A 16709-nucleotide genomic window follows, 5' to 3' on the forward strand; every position below is an offset into this window, starting at 1 on the left:
TAATATAAATAATTATTAATATAAATTGTAATATATTATATTCATATAAATAATCACCGCAAACGAAACAGAATTGAAAATTTGATTAAAATGCTTCATTAATCTATACACAACGATTTCAATAAAATTTTCGAATCTCGCTCTTTTTTTTCTATGGCGTTTATTCAGATTATTAAAATTTATTAATTCTTCATTACTTTTTTCAGCTGATCAGCTATTCATTACGGAACATAAGTAAATAAAGTGTTACCAATTTTATAACAAAAAAAATAGTTAACGATAGGCTAATTTGAAACGCACTCTAGATTTTAATACAGAAAATTATTTCATTTCAAATATCGAAGTAAATATGTAAAACTTGAGGAATTTTATGTCATACGTAGAGAATATTTTTTCTTGTATTATGCTTTATATATTACGTTGTATCTTTTATATTATATTATATCTTATGCTTTATTTTATTTTATATTGTATCTGATTTTACACGCGACAGCTAGATTCGCGAGAAAAAATTTCTAGACGCAAATAAGAATTACTTATATAACATAAGAGAAAAATACAAATAATTAAATGGATCACGAAATAAATTATTCAAAATGATTCACTTAATGAAAAAAGTGTCACGAGGAAACAACGATGTTTGCATCATTGAACTTGTTTATACGAATGAGGGGCACGTAATGACCTGAAAAGGAAACTCGAAACAACACCGTCGTCAAAATTTCGTTGGCCCACATAATAACGGTACATACCTAACATGTACAATTCACGTGCACGTCTCGATATACGATAAAACCGGATGGAGAATAACGTGGCGATAAGAAGTAGTCGCGTGTGTGTTAACCGGAGCTACTTTAAGTACAAGCTGATAAGAAGAATAGAACCGATATTTGTGGGTCCCTACACACGAGAAACCCTTTTAAGCGATAAACCTGTTTAGCATTTAAAACTGTGCGAGGGGCATTATATTGAAGTACAAAAAAATATTTTCCATAAAATTTAAGTAATATAAAAATAAGAAAAAATTAAATACATGCTCTATAAAGAAAGTACGCGATCCTCACCTCGCAGCATCACTTGTGCAGCATATATAAAGTGTTCTATTACAATCCATGAGATATGGCAGGTTGTAAAGTTTAAGCAAATTTCAAAACAGCCATTTCGACAACAACGCTAATAACAAGTACGCTCAGAATTCTTAATTCGCTGCCAAGTTTTACGATTCAGAGCACACATTATATGTGTAACTCATACAGTAGCAGGTACAAACAGCTACAACATGCAGTTCAACCAGGTCACCCGGAAAGGTCGAAGGGAAAACTTTGGGTCTAATTCTCGACGAGTCCATTCGATGAGAATAGACACGTTGTAAGAATGGGAGGGAGAATTCAGAACGAGAACGAAGCCCTACGTGGATGACGCGTAAGAGACATCGAAGGAGCGGAATCCCTATGCTACTGATATACGACATCTCGATCGATATCAATCATGCGGGTCACGTACGTAGCTTTGTTGGCGATTTTTTTCCTTCTCCGAGTCCTGACGGACAGATCAAACCCCTCTTGCGAAATCACGAAGCGTGATAGATAAGATAACGATGACGAAGAATACGGCTTGTATAAAGTGCTTTTCGATATAGATCCGTCGAGGTCGTCACGAGATAATTAAGATTAAGAATTCGAAATTAATCCGCACACTTTCGACAATCGCGTCGTTTTGTGTTTAAGAATTTCGCGCGGAGGAAAATTTAATCAATCAATTGTGATAAAAAAGTGACACTCGCAGCTTTGTTGAAGAAGCGGACGGTAATCAAGTGAAGAATTTCTGCGTCATCGAAGAAAATTCAAACATTCCTCGAATCGCGCTCGCGCGCGCGGAAGGTGAGAAGTTCACGTCGCGCATTCCATTGAAAGTATCAAGAGCTACGTGAGAATAGAAGTCACGTTCCATGCGATTATCGCACCAGTCGAGAGTTTTATGAACCGTATGTAACGTTATAGCAGGCTATCGGCGAAATCCGATCGCGGTATATTAATTACGCACCGGTATATTTTTTCATTTTTATTTAATACGACTCGACCCAGCGAAAAAATAGACGAGAGCGATAAAACCGAGAGCTACTGCACAATTGCATGCGTCATGCGCGATGATAACGTTCGATGAACAGAGACAGAGTGAGGTAAATTATATTTCGATTACATATACATATATATATTTCTGGATATATTCCTGAACAAAATTAACGCATAATTTTTTTTTCACTTTTTCTTTAAAATTTTTCGTTAAAATTTAAATATCAGCTTTTAAAGAAAAAGTGAAAAAAAATTATGCGTTAATTTTGTCCAGGAGTATATATCCTGTTACGGATTCCATTCTGATTATACACAGAGAAAAATATCATTCTACTGCCAAGAAAAGCGATTACTCAGTTTATTTTTTTTTTAAGTAATAGTTTTCTTCAACAAAGAATATATTCTTGATAATAATAAAATATACTTATCACAAGTGTTAGAAAATCTCATTATTATGTATTCAAAAGAAGAATTTATTTTCTCTTTAAAAATATTGTAAAGTAAGTATTGTAAAGTTGTATCAAAGAAAAATCAAACTTACTTTACGTCAATTCTATGTAGTAAACAAACCAAATTTTTGTTTTAATTTAATATTCTTGATTAAAATACTGCACTTACTAAAATTCAGAATATATTTAATTAAATTTAACGCTTGTGGTGAACTTATGATATATTTAAAATAAATAATATTTATTTTAATATACAAACTTATGATATACTTAAAATAAATAATATTTACTTGAATACAGTATACATTTTTCTCTGTGTAAGTCAAGTATTTTAAACAATGTGCAAAACACTAGTATAATAATCGGTAATACTTAGTAATAATTAGCGTAGACTGAAATATATTAGCGAATATATAATAAAAAGTGATCCTACATAACCGAGCATTATACACGCACCAACAAATGATGGGAAGCTTCCCATGGTCCACATGAAAGGGTCGATGTTATCTTGCGTTGCGTGCGGAAACTCGGATGCAGTCGAAATAGGAAATGAAACGCGCGACCGAGATTATTCAATCGAGCGTAATAATTAAAAAAAAAATTACAAGTAGAATAAAAATTCCAAGAGACCAAATTGAAACGAATAATTTTCAAATCGATCGAAACGAGAGACATAAACATGTAACGCGCTATCGGGAGTCAGCGAGGCAACAAGGCCAACTTTTTTTTTTATCAAAATCGATAGCAACGAACTCCCCAATGTTATTGTTGTTACGACTCGAAGCCGTGAAAAACAGCGCGATGCGAGGCAGATTACAAATTCCTAAAACTACGTAACGTCGCGATAATGGCTGCGTTCAGCAGAAAAAGCTGCTTTGCAACTGTTGTAAAATGCGTGAGCCTGATTGGTGTATGCTCTTAATTTTAACTGAATCTAAGAGCATACACCAATCAGATTCACAAATTTTACAATAGTTGCAAAGCAGCTTTTCCTGCTGAACGCAGCCAATGACAGACCAATCACTGTCGAGCGACACGAAACTACTGTCGAAGTGATAGAATTATTATGTGGCAGATAAAACCTTGTGTATTATAACGACATTTATCGCGTCACCTCAAGGACGTGAGACAATTAGACGCGCATTTACCAGCTCATTGTCAGAATTTATCGACTCCTCGCTTGGATTTTATGCGTGCATATTTTATTCAACGTTTATTTTTTCGACACATTATTATTACAACACACCGAAGGTTAAATATATACGGTCGGAATCTAATGCACGGCTGGATAAGGTCGCGAACAGATAGACGATAGACACCTTCAACAGCTAATTTCTTTTTACAAATAGCTTATAACTACTGCAACGTCTGATTAGAGATCTAAATTGCGCGTATGAAAGAGATACCGGCCGCACATAATTATGGTACGTAAACACGTCGCTATCAACTCCAATTAGCGCTACTGTTTTACGCAAACTTTACTTTATTATTATTATTATTAAACAAACATCGCGCGATCTCACTCTCTGATTTGGCTCTCGAATTCGACATCGTCGTGGAGTAAAAATGGCAGGATTTTAAATATCTTCTTCCCCGCTTCCTCTCCCATTTCGGATTCAATTAAAGCTAATTTACAAAATGACAATCACCAAGAATCTATACAAGACCGATCCCTGTTAAACGCTAAGCATCTTTACGGGGGAGACGTGGGAGAGCGAAGGACGAGGCGCCGGGAAGAGTAAAGCGGGAGTTGATAGCGTGCCAGCTGTGTGCGCAGGAACGGAGGTTAGGTTAGGTTAGGAATGGCGTTTGGGGGTCGCGGGGTCAACCTCGCGGGATCGAAACGACTCGATGCGCGATCGCGATGCGACACGATGCGATGACGTGCGGATGGAACAGGCAAAACACAGGCCAGGCCAGGCTACTCACCTCGTTGAAGGCCATCTTCTTCGCTATGCTTCCGGATTCGCGGCTGCTTCCGGCGCCTCCTTGCCCCACCGCTCCAACAGAAGGATATCCACGCAGGAGGCCGCCGGGCTAGTAGTCCCAGCAGCAATAACAGCAGCAGTAGCAGCTGATCTCGTCGGACGTCCAGAGGGGTTGTTGGTCCTCCGAGGAAGGGCGACAGCGCATCGAGATCGCCAACGGCACTCGCGACGCAGTATCGTCGACGACGATAACGCGAACGTAAACGACAATGACGGCGAAGACACTCGCGACGACCGACCACCCGTCTGGCAGACGACCTCCGCGAAACACATACGTCACGGAAAAGAATAGCGACCGCGATCACCTTCTCGGGAGGAGATCCCCCACGAGAGCACACTCCGCCGTGGTCGCGAGGTCGTTTTTTTTCTCTTCTTTCTTTTCTTTCTTTTTTTTTTTCTTTTCACGACTCGCTCACTCGTTTTCACGACGCGTCACACTGCCGATCATCCGTCGACCTGCTGCCGGGAGGAATCGCGAGCGATCTGGCATTCCTCAGGTGGGCACCGTTCGCGGGAGCCGCCTCCGGAGCCGCGACCAATTACCGAGAATTCGGCCGACTTCAGGGGGTTTCGCGCGCCGCTCCGACTTTGCCGCGACGACGACGACGGGGATCGCGACGACGGAGGACGAGGCAGACGCGTTACCTTGGCGCGACCTTACCGCGACGCGTGGCAACGTCGATCGGACACGCGTATCACGAGCGACCGTCACCGACCGCTCGACTCGTCCCGCAATCGTTTCTCGCGGCACTGTTTTCCTTCTCTTTTTTTCTCTCCTCTCGCGTATTTATATCCGTCGCGGAGATATTCGCAAACAGACGGGCGCCATCTTGCTTTCTGTGGCAATCGCCAGCGGAACGGACCGGAATGGCGCGACCGACACGGCACAGCTGGTGGCGCGAGTGGCGCTGGCGTGACACGCCGGGCCGGCGACGGTGCTGCCGCGCGCGCCCCCCGAACCGGCGGAACGCGCCGGAAACGGACCGGCCGAATATGTGTCATGCGCGCGCGATTCCCGATCGCACTCCGCGACGCGCTCCTCACTTCGGATCGCTTCGATTATGCAAATTTTCATACACGATTAATTTCCGAATAATTATCCGATGTATTCTTCTCTTCCAAACGATGATCTCGCCTGCAATAAAATAGAATAGATAAAAGTAGATGGAGAATAGAATTGACGAAAGTTTGTGCTAATGATGTTCTCCCGCGATTGATTCTCGATTAACGTTTTTTGCTTTGAGAAAGATTTTAATGTGTCAATATGTTAATTGATTGATTTTTCGCGAAATCCTTATACTTACAGCGTTCTCTCGAGTAACTTTTTGTTTATATGTCGGATAAATGTCGAAGGAAAACGTAAAAAATCGCAATCGAAGGCGATGATATACCCGTCGTACAAGCAGACACCGCCATATTGTCGGAATATCGTTACTTAATATTTCAAACCGTTTAATAAAGGTTGCCAACCGTTGGCATGAGTGATTCACGCAGCATTATATTTTACAAACAATATTAATTTGTTAATTTATTGATATATTATTATACTTTGGAGTATTTACTATATTCTGTTATACAATTTAATATTTAAATTTTATATAAACAATTATTAATATAATTTAATTTCAAAATAGTTAATATACAAACTTTTATATTAATGGACGTTGCCACGATTGATTTTTCGCGCCTCGTGCTTTGCAAAAAATTGCAAGATATAATTGATTAATTTTTCATAATATATTTTAGTTCTTATTACATCTTGTATAATTTTACATAAACCTGCCATTGTACATTTTTTTAATAAACTCTATGTTGTTGTCAATGGGAGCTTTCCAGCAAGCGACACAAGTCGACACAAACATCATTCTATCTTCGTTATTCATTGGAGTTAAAAAAAGACAGAATGATGTTTGTGTCGACTTGTGTCGCTTGCTGGAAAGCTCCCAATATCATATTGAGAGATGCTGTATAATATAAATAATATTTCACCAAATTAAAACATTTCCATAAAACGTAAAGTGCATAAAATATCGATTATTATTACAAAACTTTTCAAAAGAATTATAACACTACAGAAGAAGAGAGGTTCTATTTGCAACATCGAAATGAAATATCAAATAAAAATATAATACCTTCCATTGATCCTGTCGATCCTGTCGATACAAGTATCCACTTATATGTTCAGTCAGATTCATATGCATTTGTGACACATTGCTCTACAAATTTAAACTTCAAACACGTATCGTTGCGTTCGAAAACCTGGTTATCACGTAGAGCATCTTTCAATTGGCCAATCAAGCCAAGAAAAGTAAAAATTTCCTTATCTTGATTGGTTAATAGGATGCTCGCATCTCTCCGACCGCAGTCTGTATATCAGAAGTCGGCCATATTGAATATTAGTTCACGCGCGTACCTCTAGATGGCGCTCGACAAAGCAAAATACGGGAGTCGGCGATCTATATTCTTACATCATCTTGTAATTCAACATGTAGAAGGTTCTTGGTGTTCTTGCACTTCTTGCTACTTTTGTCGGGTACGCAGTTGGAAGCCGAGTGATTATTTGATCGCGTTGTAGTGAAATATCGAGCGAATCTCGTAAAATAGTGACTCTTCGTGCTTCGCCGAGCTGAACTGAACGAAAAAACGATCGATCTCGGGAAGATGGGCCGGTCGCGTTCCAGATCGAAATCACCGAGCAGACGGCGTCACAAGAGCAAGCACTCTCGCAAGCGGTCCAAATCGCGCGAGAAGCACTCCAACAACAAATATTCAGACAAACCGAAGGAACGTAGTTCCAAGTCCAGGTGCGTTGCCTTGCATTGCGTTTGACGTGTCGTAGATGATCGATCTGATTCTAAAATGATTTCGCGAGAAGTTTAAAATCGAGTATTTTTTTCAGCCATCTTGTCATACTCTTAAACACGTTTTAATACGTTTATGTTTGGCGATAAAAAATGTTTACAAATTATTACATGTCTTTGGCTCGGTTGCACCAACGTTATTTTAGCTTTAAGCGAGATTTAAATATATGTCTATCTTTATCTTTCTTTCTAAATAAATAAAGACAGACGTATATTTAAGTTTCGCTTAAAGATAAAATAATGTTGGTGCAACCGGGTCTTATTATTGCATAGAGTAAATCTTCGATTTTACATGCAAATGCGTTTGTCCGGATTTTAATGTGCGATTGTTATGGATGACATCTATTTTAATAGATTGTGTATGTGCGTAACATTATAAGAATAACATTATAATTATAATTGATTGTTATTTTAGAAAGCGATCCCATTCCGCATCATCCAGCAGTGGTTCGGAAGTATCGGATGATGTGCACATTGTCAGTCTCAAGAAACGTTCGTACAGAGATAGAGATCGAAAGATGGATGAAGTGGAAAGATTAGCTGAAATGGAACGGCAAAGGTAAACAGTAGTAATGATATTGGTAATGTTCCTCTTGATAGCTCATATATTATTAGAGTTGGGAAATACAAATCATTTCTCAACTTTATTCCTTTATATTTTGTTGAATATCAAGAGTGAAACATTATTTTATATTTATTTTGTATCCGAAATTTTTGTTATTCTTTATAATTATGTTGTCAGGAAAAAGAAAGAATTAATGAACAAAATCTTCACTACGAGCACAGCTGGGTAAGAATGTGTAATTATTTCATGGTGGTGGTCATATTTAAAGCTCATCAATTCTCACTGTTTTGCTAAAAACATGCTTGATGTGTATGCAAGCACCAAATTTTTCGATAACATTTTTAGTTACAACAAATTTTAATTGTCGATTCAAATAATTATATTGGTAAACCTCAAAATTTATGGCACTTGATATTTAATGAAGATTTAGCATGTTGTTAACTTCACTTTTGTATAAAAATAAAAAAAAAACGATTCTGAAATGGTGCTCTGGAAGAAGATTGCTACTTATCTGTCTGCAGACGTCAGCGTGAGGTGGAACAAAAGATGGTGGAGGAGGAAGCAGCCAAACGTATTGAAGAACTTGTACAAAAAAGGGTGGAAGAGGAGCTTGAGAAACGTAAAGAGGAAATTGAAGCAGAGGTGCAAAGGCGGGTAGAAGAAGCAAAGAGGGCTATGGAGCGTCAAATCATGGAGGAGATGGAATGGAGGCAAGCAAAACTACGTGAGGAGGAGAAACGAAGAGAGGTAAGATCTATCGATAGAAATATTGGTCAGTGATAGCCCAAGCGCTGTTGTGATCAGCAGAAAATAAAAATCTAGCATTCTTTTAGTGCAATTGTTCCGAAAAATCGGAATATGTATAGAATGTATTTTTGCAAAAAATATATTATTTAATATTATAGCTGAAAAAACAATTTTAAGTGATTATCGCAATTTATTGCAACATTTACAGAATATGAAATCTGTAATAAATGAGAGTAGAAAAAATCCAAAAGATACATTTGTATTAAAGCTTTGCTATTAATTGTTAAGCTGGGCTAAATACAATTTGTAAATCTCGCATATTTTGATCTTGATGTCAAAACTATAGGATTTACAAATTGTATTATTTCTATTTGAGAAATCTTGATTGAACAATTGAGAGAATTTATCAACTAGATCTATTATAATCCTATATTTTACGATCACAGCGTTTGGGCTTGAAGTATTGTGGTTCGCGACTATATTGTAAGAAATTTAACGATAAAACCACACTGCTTCGATTTCTCAGCATCCACTGAAGTCGCGTTACTGAGAAACTATATTTTACATTATTATGAAAGAGATTCTCTGCTATTATAGGCGCATGTATCGATTATTTATGATCAAATTATTTCTACCATGTACATATATTTATATATCTGTACAACATTATAACCTTTTTCATCACACAATATATGGATTGACGTTTGTGTCAACAATTTTAGAAAATGTGCTTAGACTGTTCTGATTCGTTTGGATCACAGTCCTCATTCACAATTTCTGTAATTGTTGTGCATGTTGGCAAGTCTGCTTATCAATCTTCTTATATACTTATCAATCTAATTTTAAAAAATGCCCGCGAATAGCCACTTTATTGCATTATGCATTATGCATATTATATTTAAGAAAAAATAGAAACGAGAAATTATCTATTATCTATTAAAAAAAAAAGTTAACAACCCCAAAACTTTGTAATTTATTGATCAAGAGAAGTTTATTATTCTTGAGTCTGAAATAAAGTTATTTTTATATGAAATTATAAAAAAAGTATTCTTCCCTGAACAGTTGTTACTGTCAGTTGAATCAGCGTAGTGATAATATTATACTGATACCGCATAAAATGTATATGGATTCAGAAGACATTGCAGATAAGAGAATAGCTTGCTATCAGTTATAAATAAAACTTTATCAAACTTTTTTGATTCAATTACTTTTATATAATTAGATAATATAAACAAAGATATGTTTAGAAATGTATGTTGTGTAGGATATCTTTTTTTATACATATAACTTGATTAACTTATATCACTATTTTATATCAGTTTACGCGCGCGCGCGAGAATATATATATATATATATATATATATATATATATATATATATTTAATAACAGTTTTTAATATATAAATTATCTTTGTCTAAACAAATACATATATAACTATAAACAAATACATGACTATTACCTTTGAAATTCAAGACAATTATGCAATGATGTAAATAATTCTTACCATTATATTTATTATCATATTTTATTCTTCAATTTTTATTTTTAAACTTGCTCAACAATTATTACATATATATAAATGCATTAATTATTACAAAGAATCCTATTATTTTCGCGGCAGATTTAATTAAAAACTGAAAATTTTCTGAATCTTTTTTATTTTATTTCATTGATTAGGATTGTAGTTACTATTATATTTCTTGTGTCTATGCACAATTATTTACTTTTATACCCTTGAAACATCAGCTCCCTGTTGATTGAACAACAATCTTAATTACAAATTTATTACAAGTTTTACCCTCATTGCTTTGCATATTGAGTTTGCGTTGATTATCTCTACAAATTTGGGAGAAAATTTATTAGAAAGGGAAAAGTTAGAGACTTTAAGGGGGCAGAGAATTAGAATTCCATAGCGACAAAGCACGACCTAGCGATATATAGGTCATCTTCCTTACTGACTACCAACAGAAGATGCCGGTTTTTTACTCACTGCTGAGTGATTGTCGATGAAGAAGGCATCCCCTACGAGCTGGCGTGAGCTTCATTCAGGTATTATCCAATTTATATATTCATAATTCATTTTATACCAATATTATTATCATTGTTCTTTGTTTCAACACTTTGTACCAGAAAGACCATATTAGGGCTCATTTTATAGAGTTCGCTAAATACTATCATCATAGGATACAACGAATTTTCATCGACAGGTCAGGTCAGGCGGATGGCAACAATCATTCATGTATTTTAGGGTATTAATTTTTGAGTTATATCATCTATAGATCTCTTCTCATTTAACAATTTTATCTACAGACATAATATTACAAATAATATCATTATCATTATCTTATCATGCACTTGTATCGAATTTACGAAAAGAAAGTTTTATGTATATTCTTTGCATGCACACTGGAGTCATATAAAGTTATGAGAAATTCATTTTCTTTTCCATTTAAACGACATTTGTCCAAATCATCGTATTTTTATTTGGGCAGTGAGAAAAAACGAGTTTGCTGAGATCTAAGAGGAACGCATTTTACACAAAAGAAGGAATTGTATTTATATACATATGTCCTCTGTCACTCTCTATTTCTCAAGCCATCCTCTTTGAAATCTGACTTAAAAATTTTATATCCCGAACTTACCCTTACAAAGGTTCTTAGGATGTGTAACACTAGGTTGTTGACATAGCAGCACTATGATTTCGAAAACGAACGATGTAACATCGGTGATCGACAACATCATTGCTTTGTGTAAACCTATTTCATTGTCATTGTAGGAGGAAGAGCGGAAGAAGCGTGAGGAACTAGAGAGGATTATGGAGGAGAACAACAGAAAGATAGAAGAGGCTCAGAAGAAATTAGTGAGTTATTAGCGTTTACGAGAAAAAATATTAATATGCAATATTAATTCAACTTAACATCAATATCAGGCTGAAGAAAGATTGGCTATGGTTGAAGAACAGCGATTAATGGAAGAAGAAAGGCAAAAAATGAGAAAGGAGCATGAAAAACGCGTTAAGGAGGAACAAAAGAGGATCTTAGGCAAAAACAACTCGAGGCCTAAGTTATCTTTCTCTTTAAAATCGGTTACGTGAGTCAGTGTTGTTTCATACAGTTTGATGTGATATATACACAAAATCTTGTCAGTTTTCGTACTCGATCCGCGAGAACAATCGTAGATTGTATCTACATAAATACATTATAGTTTAGTGCAGTAATGTAAGACTCAAAGTTCACCCTAATGTATTCAAAACGATTGTTGAAATCAGGCAAGATTGTATTTTATTTAATTGTGATGTATTGATAGATGCATCGTAATTAAATAATTCTCATCTTGTTAGATTTTAACACAGATACAAATGGGAGTTCACATTATGCGAGATTACGCTAACATCAGTATGAACACAAAACAAATTTTTTATCATGTAAGAGTATTATATATAATAATTAAAAACATATAATATCTTTAATGAAAATAGAAAACTTGAAAAAGAAAAGAAATTTTAACTATATATATCATATCTTGAAATATTTTTTTGAACAGTTGTCGCGTTCTTCTGATGTAAGTGTATTCTAGCCTATTTAAATGTGTTCTATGATTTACATATATATGTATAATTTGTACATTATAAATCCTTTATTATCTCATCTTAATATTAAATGCAATATTTTATTTCAGTGAAATGAATCACATATAACATTAGATCAGGTGTATCACAAAAAATAGTAAATTAATTTCATATTGTTAAATTGAATGTAATTTCTTATATCATGAATAATAATCGTCATTATACTTTTCATTTTTTTTACAACAGTTATCTATTTTACGAATGTGTGTTAAAAATGAATGATTTTCACAATAATGTGATATGTTTAAGCAACTATCTAATGATACGCATTATATGATCATACACATCCACTTTTAAGATCCATTTTTAGAATCTGATATAAAATATATTTATTCTATAAAATGAGAAATAATAAAATGATTTTATAATAAAAAGACAAATTAAAAGAATAATAGCGATTTAAAGAATTATAAAATTAAGTGATTGTATACGCGAATAATATATAAACATGGGCATAATTGTCTTATATCATAATAATGTATATTCATTGTTCTGTGAAAAAAAATATCTATAGTATATAAGATTGTATACCTACCGCGCATTGTTACTTGTAAAATAAACATATTTCTAATAAATTACTTGCTCTCTTTCTGTTAATCGCGCGTCATGCAATGAAAAAAGAGAATACAAATGTGCTTTTTCAACACGTTTATCTAGCAATCCATAACGCATTGTTTATATGCTAATACGAAATTGCATTAGGATTGGCCGGATTATGATTGGAACTGAAACAGGTCTATGCGAAATAAGTTTTCGGAGAAGCAATGTTACAATTGTGTTCGAGTTGGAGATTTCACGACAATTTCGCCGTCATAAATAAACCTTTACCACGAATGCCAAGACTCGTACCTTGCCCCAAGACATTGACTCCATAAAACGGATTACGTTGCTTGTAAATACATTCGAATCTGCCGCATGGTGCTTTTTTATTTTTACGACGATCTAAGACCACTAAATATTATAATAGATGTGAGATTTTTATATAATATTTTTATAAATCTTTATATATTTACATTATGTTGTATCAATTTTTCTATTCTTAAAATTACTTTTACCTTTCATCGCGTCTTCTATAACTTCCGGATAGAGTTTCGCGGTGACTTCGCTGCTTGGCGGATGCAATCGCGGATTTGTATTTATTTCTAACAGCCATACCGAAAAATCATCCGCCACTACGAAATCAGCACCGTACAATTGAAAACTATTTTTACGGTTTACCATATTATCTTGAGACGCCAGAAGTGCTCCTATAAGATTTTGCTTTATCCCTGGTCTGATGATTTTTTCCCAAGCCATTTCTTGATCGCGCGACCTAAATCAGCAATTTAACTCCAACTAATCAATTGATTAATTTTTAAGAAAGTTTGTAAGAGAGCTTGTAAGATAAATACTGTAGATAATTTTTGAAATCTTGAAGATTCCAGTGAAGTTCTTTTGGTAAATCAAAATTGCATCTCGATAACTTTCGATATTTTAGCTGCACGGTCGTATTGCACAAATGAATGGATTCGTGAAAATCACTAAGAGTGAAATCTTTCGACGCGAATCGTATTAAGATATCCCTGATTAAATAATCTAAATTATTGAAAGCTTTAAAGTATACAGAAAAGTCATAAAATACGAAATACTTGAACATCCACACGACAAGAGGTTGTGTACTGGTTATCAGAAACCATTGCCTAATATCTACTTTTGTTTTATGGACAAGCAGTGGTCGCTCTATAAAAATTATGATTGTAATTTATATATTTTTTTAAAACATTGCATTTCTTCAGCGTATACTTTATATTATGTTATTAAATATTTTATATTATTATGTTAAGTACTTTATATTATATGTTATTAAATATTTTATATTATATGTTATTAAATATTTTATATTATTATGTTGAATGACCTTTTGAGAGATGGTACCTATATATTTCTGTACAACATATTCAGTATTTTCTTTCGCTGCCTGATTTACTTTTGCGAGGATATCGACTATAGAACTCTTCAAAACGATTCCGCGTCCCAAACTGTCGTCGCCCGGTTTTAAAATCCAAATATTACGTATACCGTCGATCCTACTTTGCGATCGATATTTCATCACTGTTTTCATTACGTCGCGCACAGATGTTACAAGATTCTATAAATTCCAAAATTCTTTAATCGCGCTTTTTTCTTTCCAAGATTTATACTATATATATTATAAGAAAAAAATAATATAATAATAATATTTATACACACATTTATATCAATTTTTTCGCTTTCTTTCAGTAAAACACGTTCGTATATTATTTGATAATACCAATCTAGAAATTGATACCATGCAGATAGAGGAATATCCTCGCAAATTACACGGTCTATATCCTCGTGTGTTTGGGTACTGAAAATGATTTTCGTACAAATCATAATGATTTTGTATAATATAAATAATACTTTTACAACCTTATATATTCTATACAGCGTTTCAAGGCGAACAAAATTGCATCTATGGGGATTGTTCCATTCAGGGACCAGGTATTTTTCGCTCCTACCAAATTGGTGAGTAATAAAAACCACTTTAAAATTCCAAAACACGCAGTAATGTAATAATCTTGTATAAACTCGTCCATTTGTGCCGACTATTAGAAATAATTATATGTATATAATAATTGTATAAATATTTTTTAGTATTGTGTAATTTTCAAATGTGCAGTATTCATACTTGATATATGTTGTAGCATCGAGGAAATTGTATATCTGACACTCCGGTTTCGTAAAACCAATAAGCATTTTCCAGATTGTTACACATGTCAATCTAAATATTTTATTAATTAAAAATTGTTTATTCCACATTACTCAGCTTACTTTTGAATTAAATTACCTTTGATGTAAAATAACTGCCAGCAAATTTATTCACAATAGTCTTGTCGTCCGCTCTTATATTAGGTTTTTTATTCGTATACCATATAAAATCAGGAGGAGTTTGAAGCAATTTTTCGATTTGTTCCAAGCCATCTGTAAAGTGAAAACGTTAACTTTCAAGTTAATTTTCTTCAAATGATGACAAAGTAAAATGCAATACCTTCATACGTGTCGGGAGTCATCGAAATTATTTTTCTAATTGCTTTTTTTTCGAGCCAGCCTCTATCTGCCAATGGTTTTCTCAGAGCCGGAAACGTGCCACAGATTACGTAATATTTGTGGTCGATTATGGCTCTTGTCAAAACTTTTAGTAAAAAATTTATCTTTGTTTCGTCATCTGTTACTAACTTTAAATAGTCTGTCAATATTATATTCCCATTTTCCTGATCGTTTTCTCTATCTTTCGCTTCTAATATTTCTTCTAAATTTTCGCGATTACAACAAATCTCGGCATCCACGGTTTTAATCCTTTCGGCTGCGCATTGCGAATTAATGTTCAATTTTGGGACTGTTAGGACTAATTGTAAATTTTTTTCTTCATTGCTTGCGCTTTTTGGATAAATCTACAATTTTATAAAATTGATAACGTTGGTAAAATAAATCAGAAGAATCTATAATCCATAGAATCTCTCGATGCAAACCTGCCAACCTTCCAGATGTTTTCTGATTGTGCAATTTTTTGAAGTTAGAGTTATTTGCCATTTATTAGATTGATTGTCTGCACAAATTATCGAATTGTCATTGCTGTCACAGTGCATGTTGCGTGCTGAAATTTAAGATTTTTGGTATTTTTTATTTGAATAAAATCTCTTAAAATATGATTTTCAGACTTGATAATTTGCTATGAAAGCGACAATTTTTACCGCTTTCGTTTTACTTTATCGATTATCATATGACTCGATAATCTACATTCATGTTTTATGACGTGAATTTTTTATCATGGTTATAATAAATATCTTCGAAAATGCATTGTACATATTTCCAAATTAATGCAAGCCTGTTTTTCTTATATTTTATTTATCTACTAAATTTTTCTGGTCTTTGCATTTGTTATTATCTTTTATATCTCTTTAATGTCTTTTTCATTCAAGTATTTCTCCACTGCAGGATTTTGAAAGATTGGCTTCTGAATCTCATCAGTTTGATACTTTGAGTTTGCGATAGGTAATTTCTGATGTTCTTTATCCGACCCTGAACGTTTGTCTAATTGAGGATGCTTAACATTCAAATATTCCAATTGATTTTTTGAGAGAACCGTTGAAAGCATTTTTGATAAAACTTCATCGTTTTTATTCATTTTTTGAGTAACCTTTTCGACAATTCTTAACATGTATCTATTTCTTTGCTTGTTTTCGTATGGAATTATTGCGCTTCTGCTAGTTGGACTAATATTTGGAAAATTTTTTTATTTATCACGATATTTCAAGATATTTTTATAAAGAATTTTGAACAATGTAAATTTAAATTGAAATTGCAAGAGAAAGAATTTTTGAAAATCACATTGAATTT

At 34.1% G+C, this 16709-nt stretch overlaps 3 protein-coding genes across 5 annotated transcripts in view; 1 reads left to right on the forward strand and 2 right to left on the reverse strand.

Annotated features, from left to right (window-relative positions):
* Positions 1-5907, reverse strand: part of Gckiii (Germinal centre kinase III) — a 92237-nt gene extending 86330 nt beyond the window's left edge. The window contains exons 1-2 of the mRNA XM_083084049.1: positions 5814-5907; positions 4451-5644 (exon numbers count right to left, since the gene is read on the reverse strand). Of these exons, the coding sequence (XP_082940175.1) occupies positions 4451-4465 (15 nt within the window). The 5' untranslated portion in view covers positions 4466-5644; positions 5814-5907. The remainder of the gene's footprint in view (positions 1-4450; positions 5645-5813) is intronic.
* A 1073-nt stretch (positions 5908-6980) lies between these two features.
* Arglu1 (Arginine and glutamate rich 1) lies at positions 6981-12886 on the forward strand. 2 transcript variants are annotated; one of them, XM_083084054.1, is made up of 6 exons: positions 6981-7313; positions 7786-7929; positions 8113-8160; positions 8457-8682; positions 11460-11543; positions 11613-12886. In XM_083084054.1, the coding sequence occupies exons 1-6, from the start codon at positions 7171-7173 to the stop codon at positions 11775-11777; spliced, it is 810 nt and encodes a 269-aa protein (XP_082940180.1). In that variant the 5' UTR covers positions 6981-7170; the 3' UTR covers positions 11778-12886. The 2 variants fall into 2 exon arrangements, with proteins under 2 accessions (XP_082940180.1, XP_082940181.1); XM_083084055.1 differs by lacking the exon at positions 8113-8160.
* On the reverse strand, positions 12307-16281 carry LOC145962745 (tubulin glycylase 3A-like). 2 transcript variants are annotated; one of them, XM_083084051.1, is made up of 12 exons: positions 16064-16281; positions 15842-15966; positions 15361-15763; positions 15160-15293; positions 15001-15093; positions 14742-14917; positions 14541-14679; positions 14226-14439; positions 13940-14030; positions 13703-13873; positions 13367-13623; positions 12307-13262 (listed from the first exon to the last, which is right to left on the reverse strand). In XM_083084051.1, exons 2-12 carry the CDS (start codon positions 15956-15958, stop codon positions 13105-13107), a joined length of 1953 nt encoding a protein of 650 aa, XP_082940177.1. In that variant the 5' UTR covers positions 15959-15966; positions 16064-16281; the 3' UTR covers positions 12307-13104. The 2 variants fall into 2 exon arrangements, with proteins under 2 accessions (XP_082940177.1, XP_082940176.1); XM_083084050.1 differs by lacking the exon at positions 16064-16281 and having other exon boundaries at positions 15842-16057.
* Positions 16282-16709: the final 428 nt, after the last annotated feature.

This window comes from Camponotus vicinus, unplaced genomic scaffold (assembly GCF_025532165.1).
Source record: "Camponotus vicinus isolate PSW18456_S1 unplaced genomic scaffold, iyCamVici1.0 SCAF_12, whole genome shotgun sequence".
NCBI classification, from domain to species: domain Eukaryota; kingdom Metazoa; phylum Arthropoda; class Insecta; order Hymenoptera; family Formicidae; genus Camponotus; species Camponotus vicinus.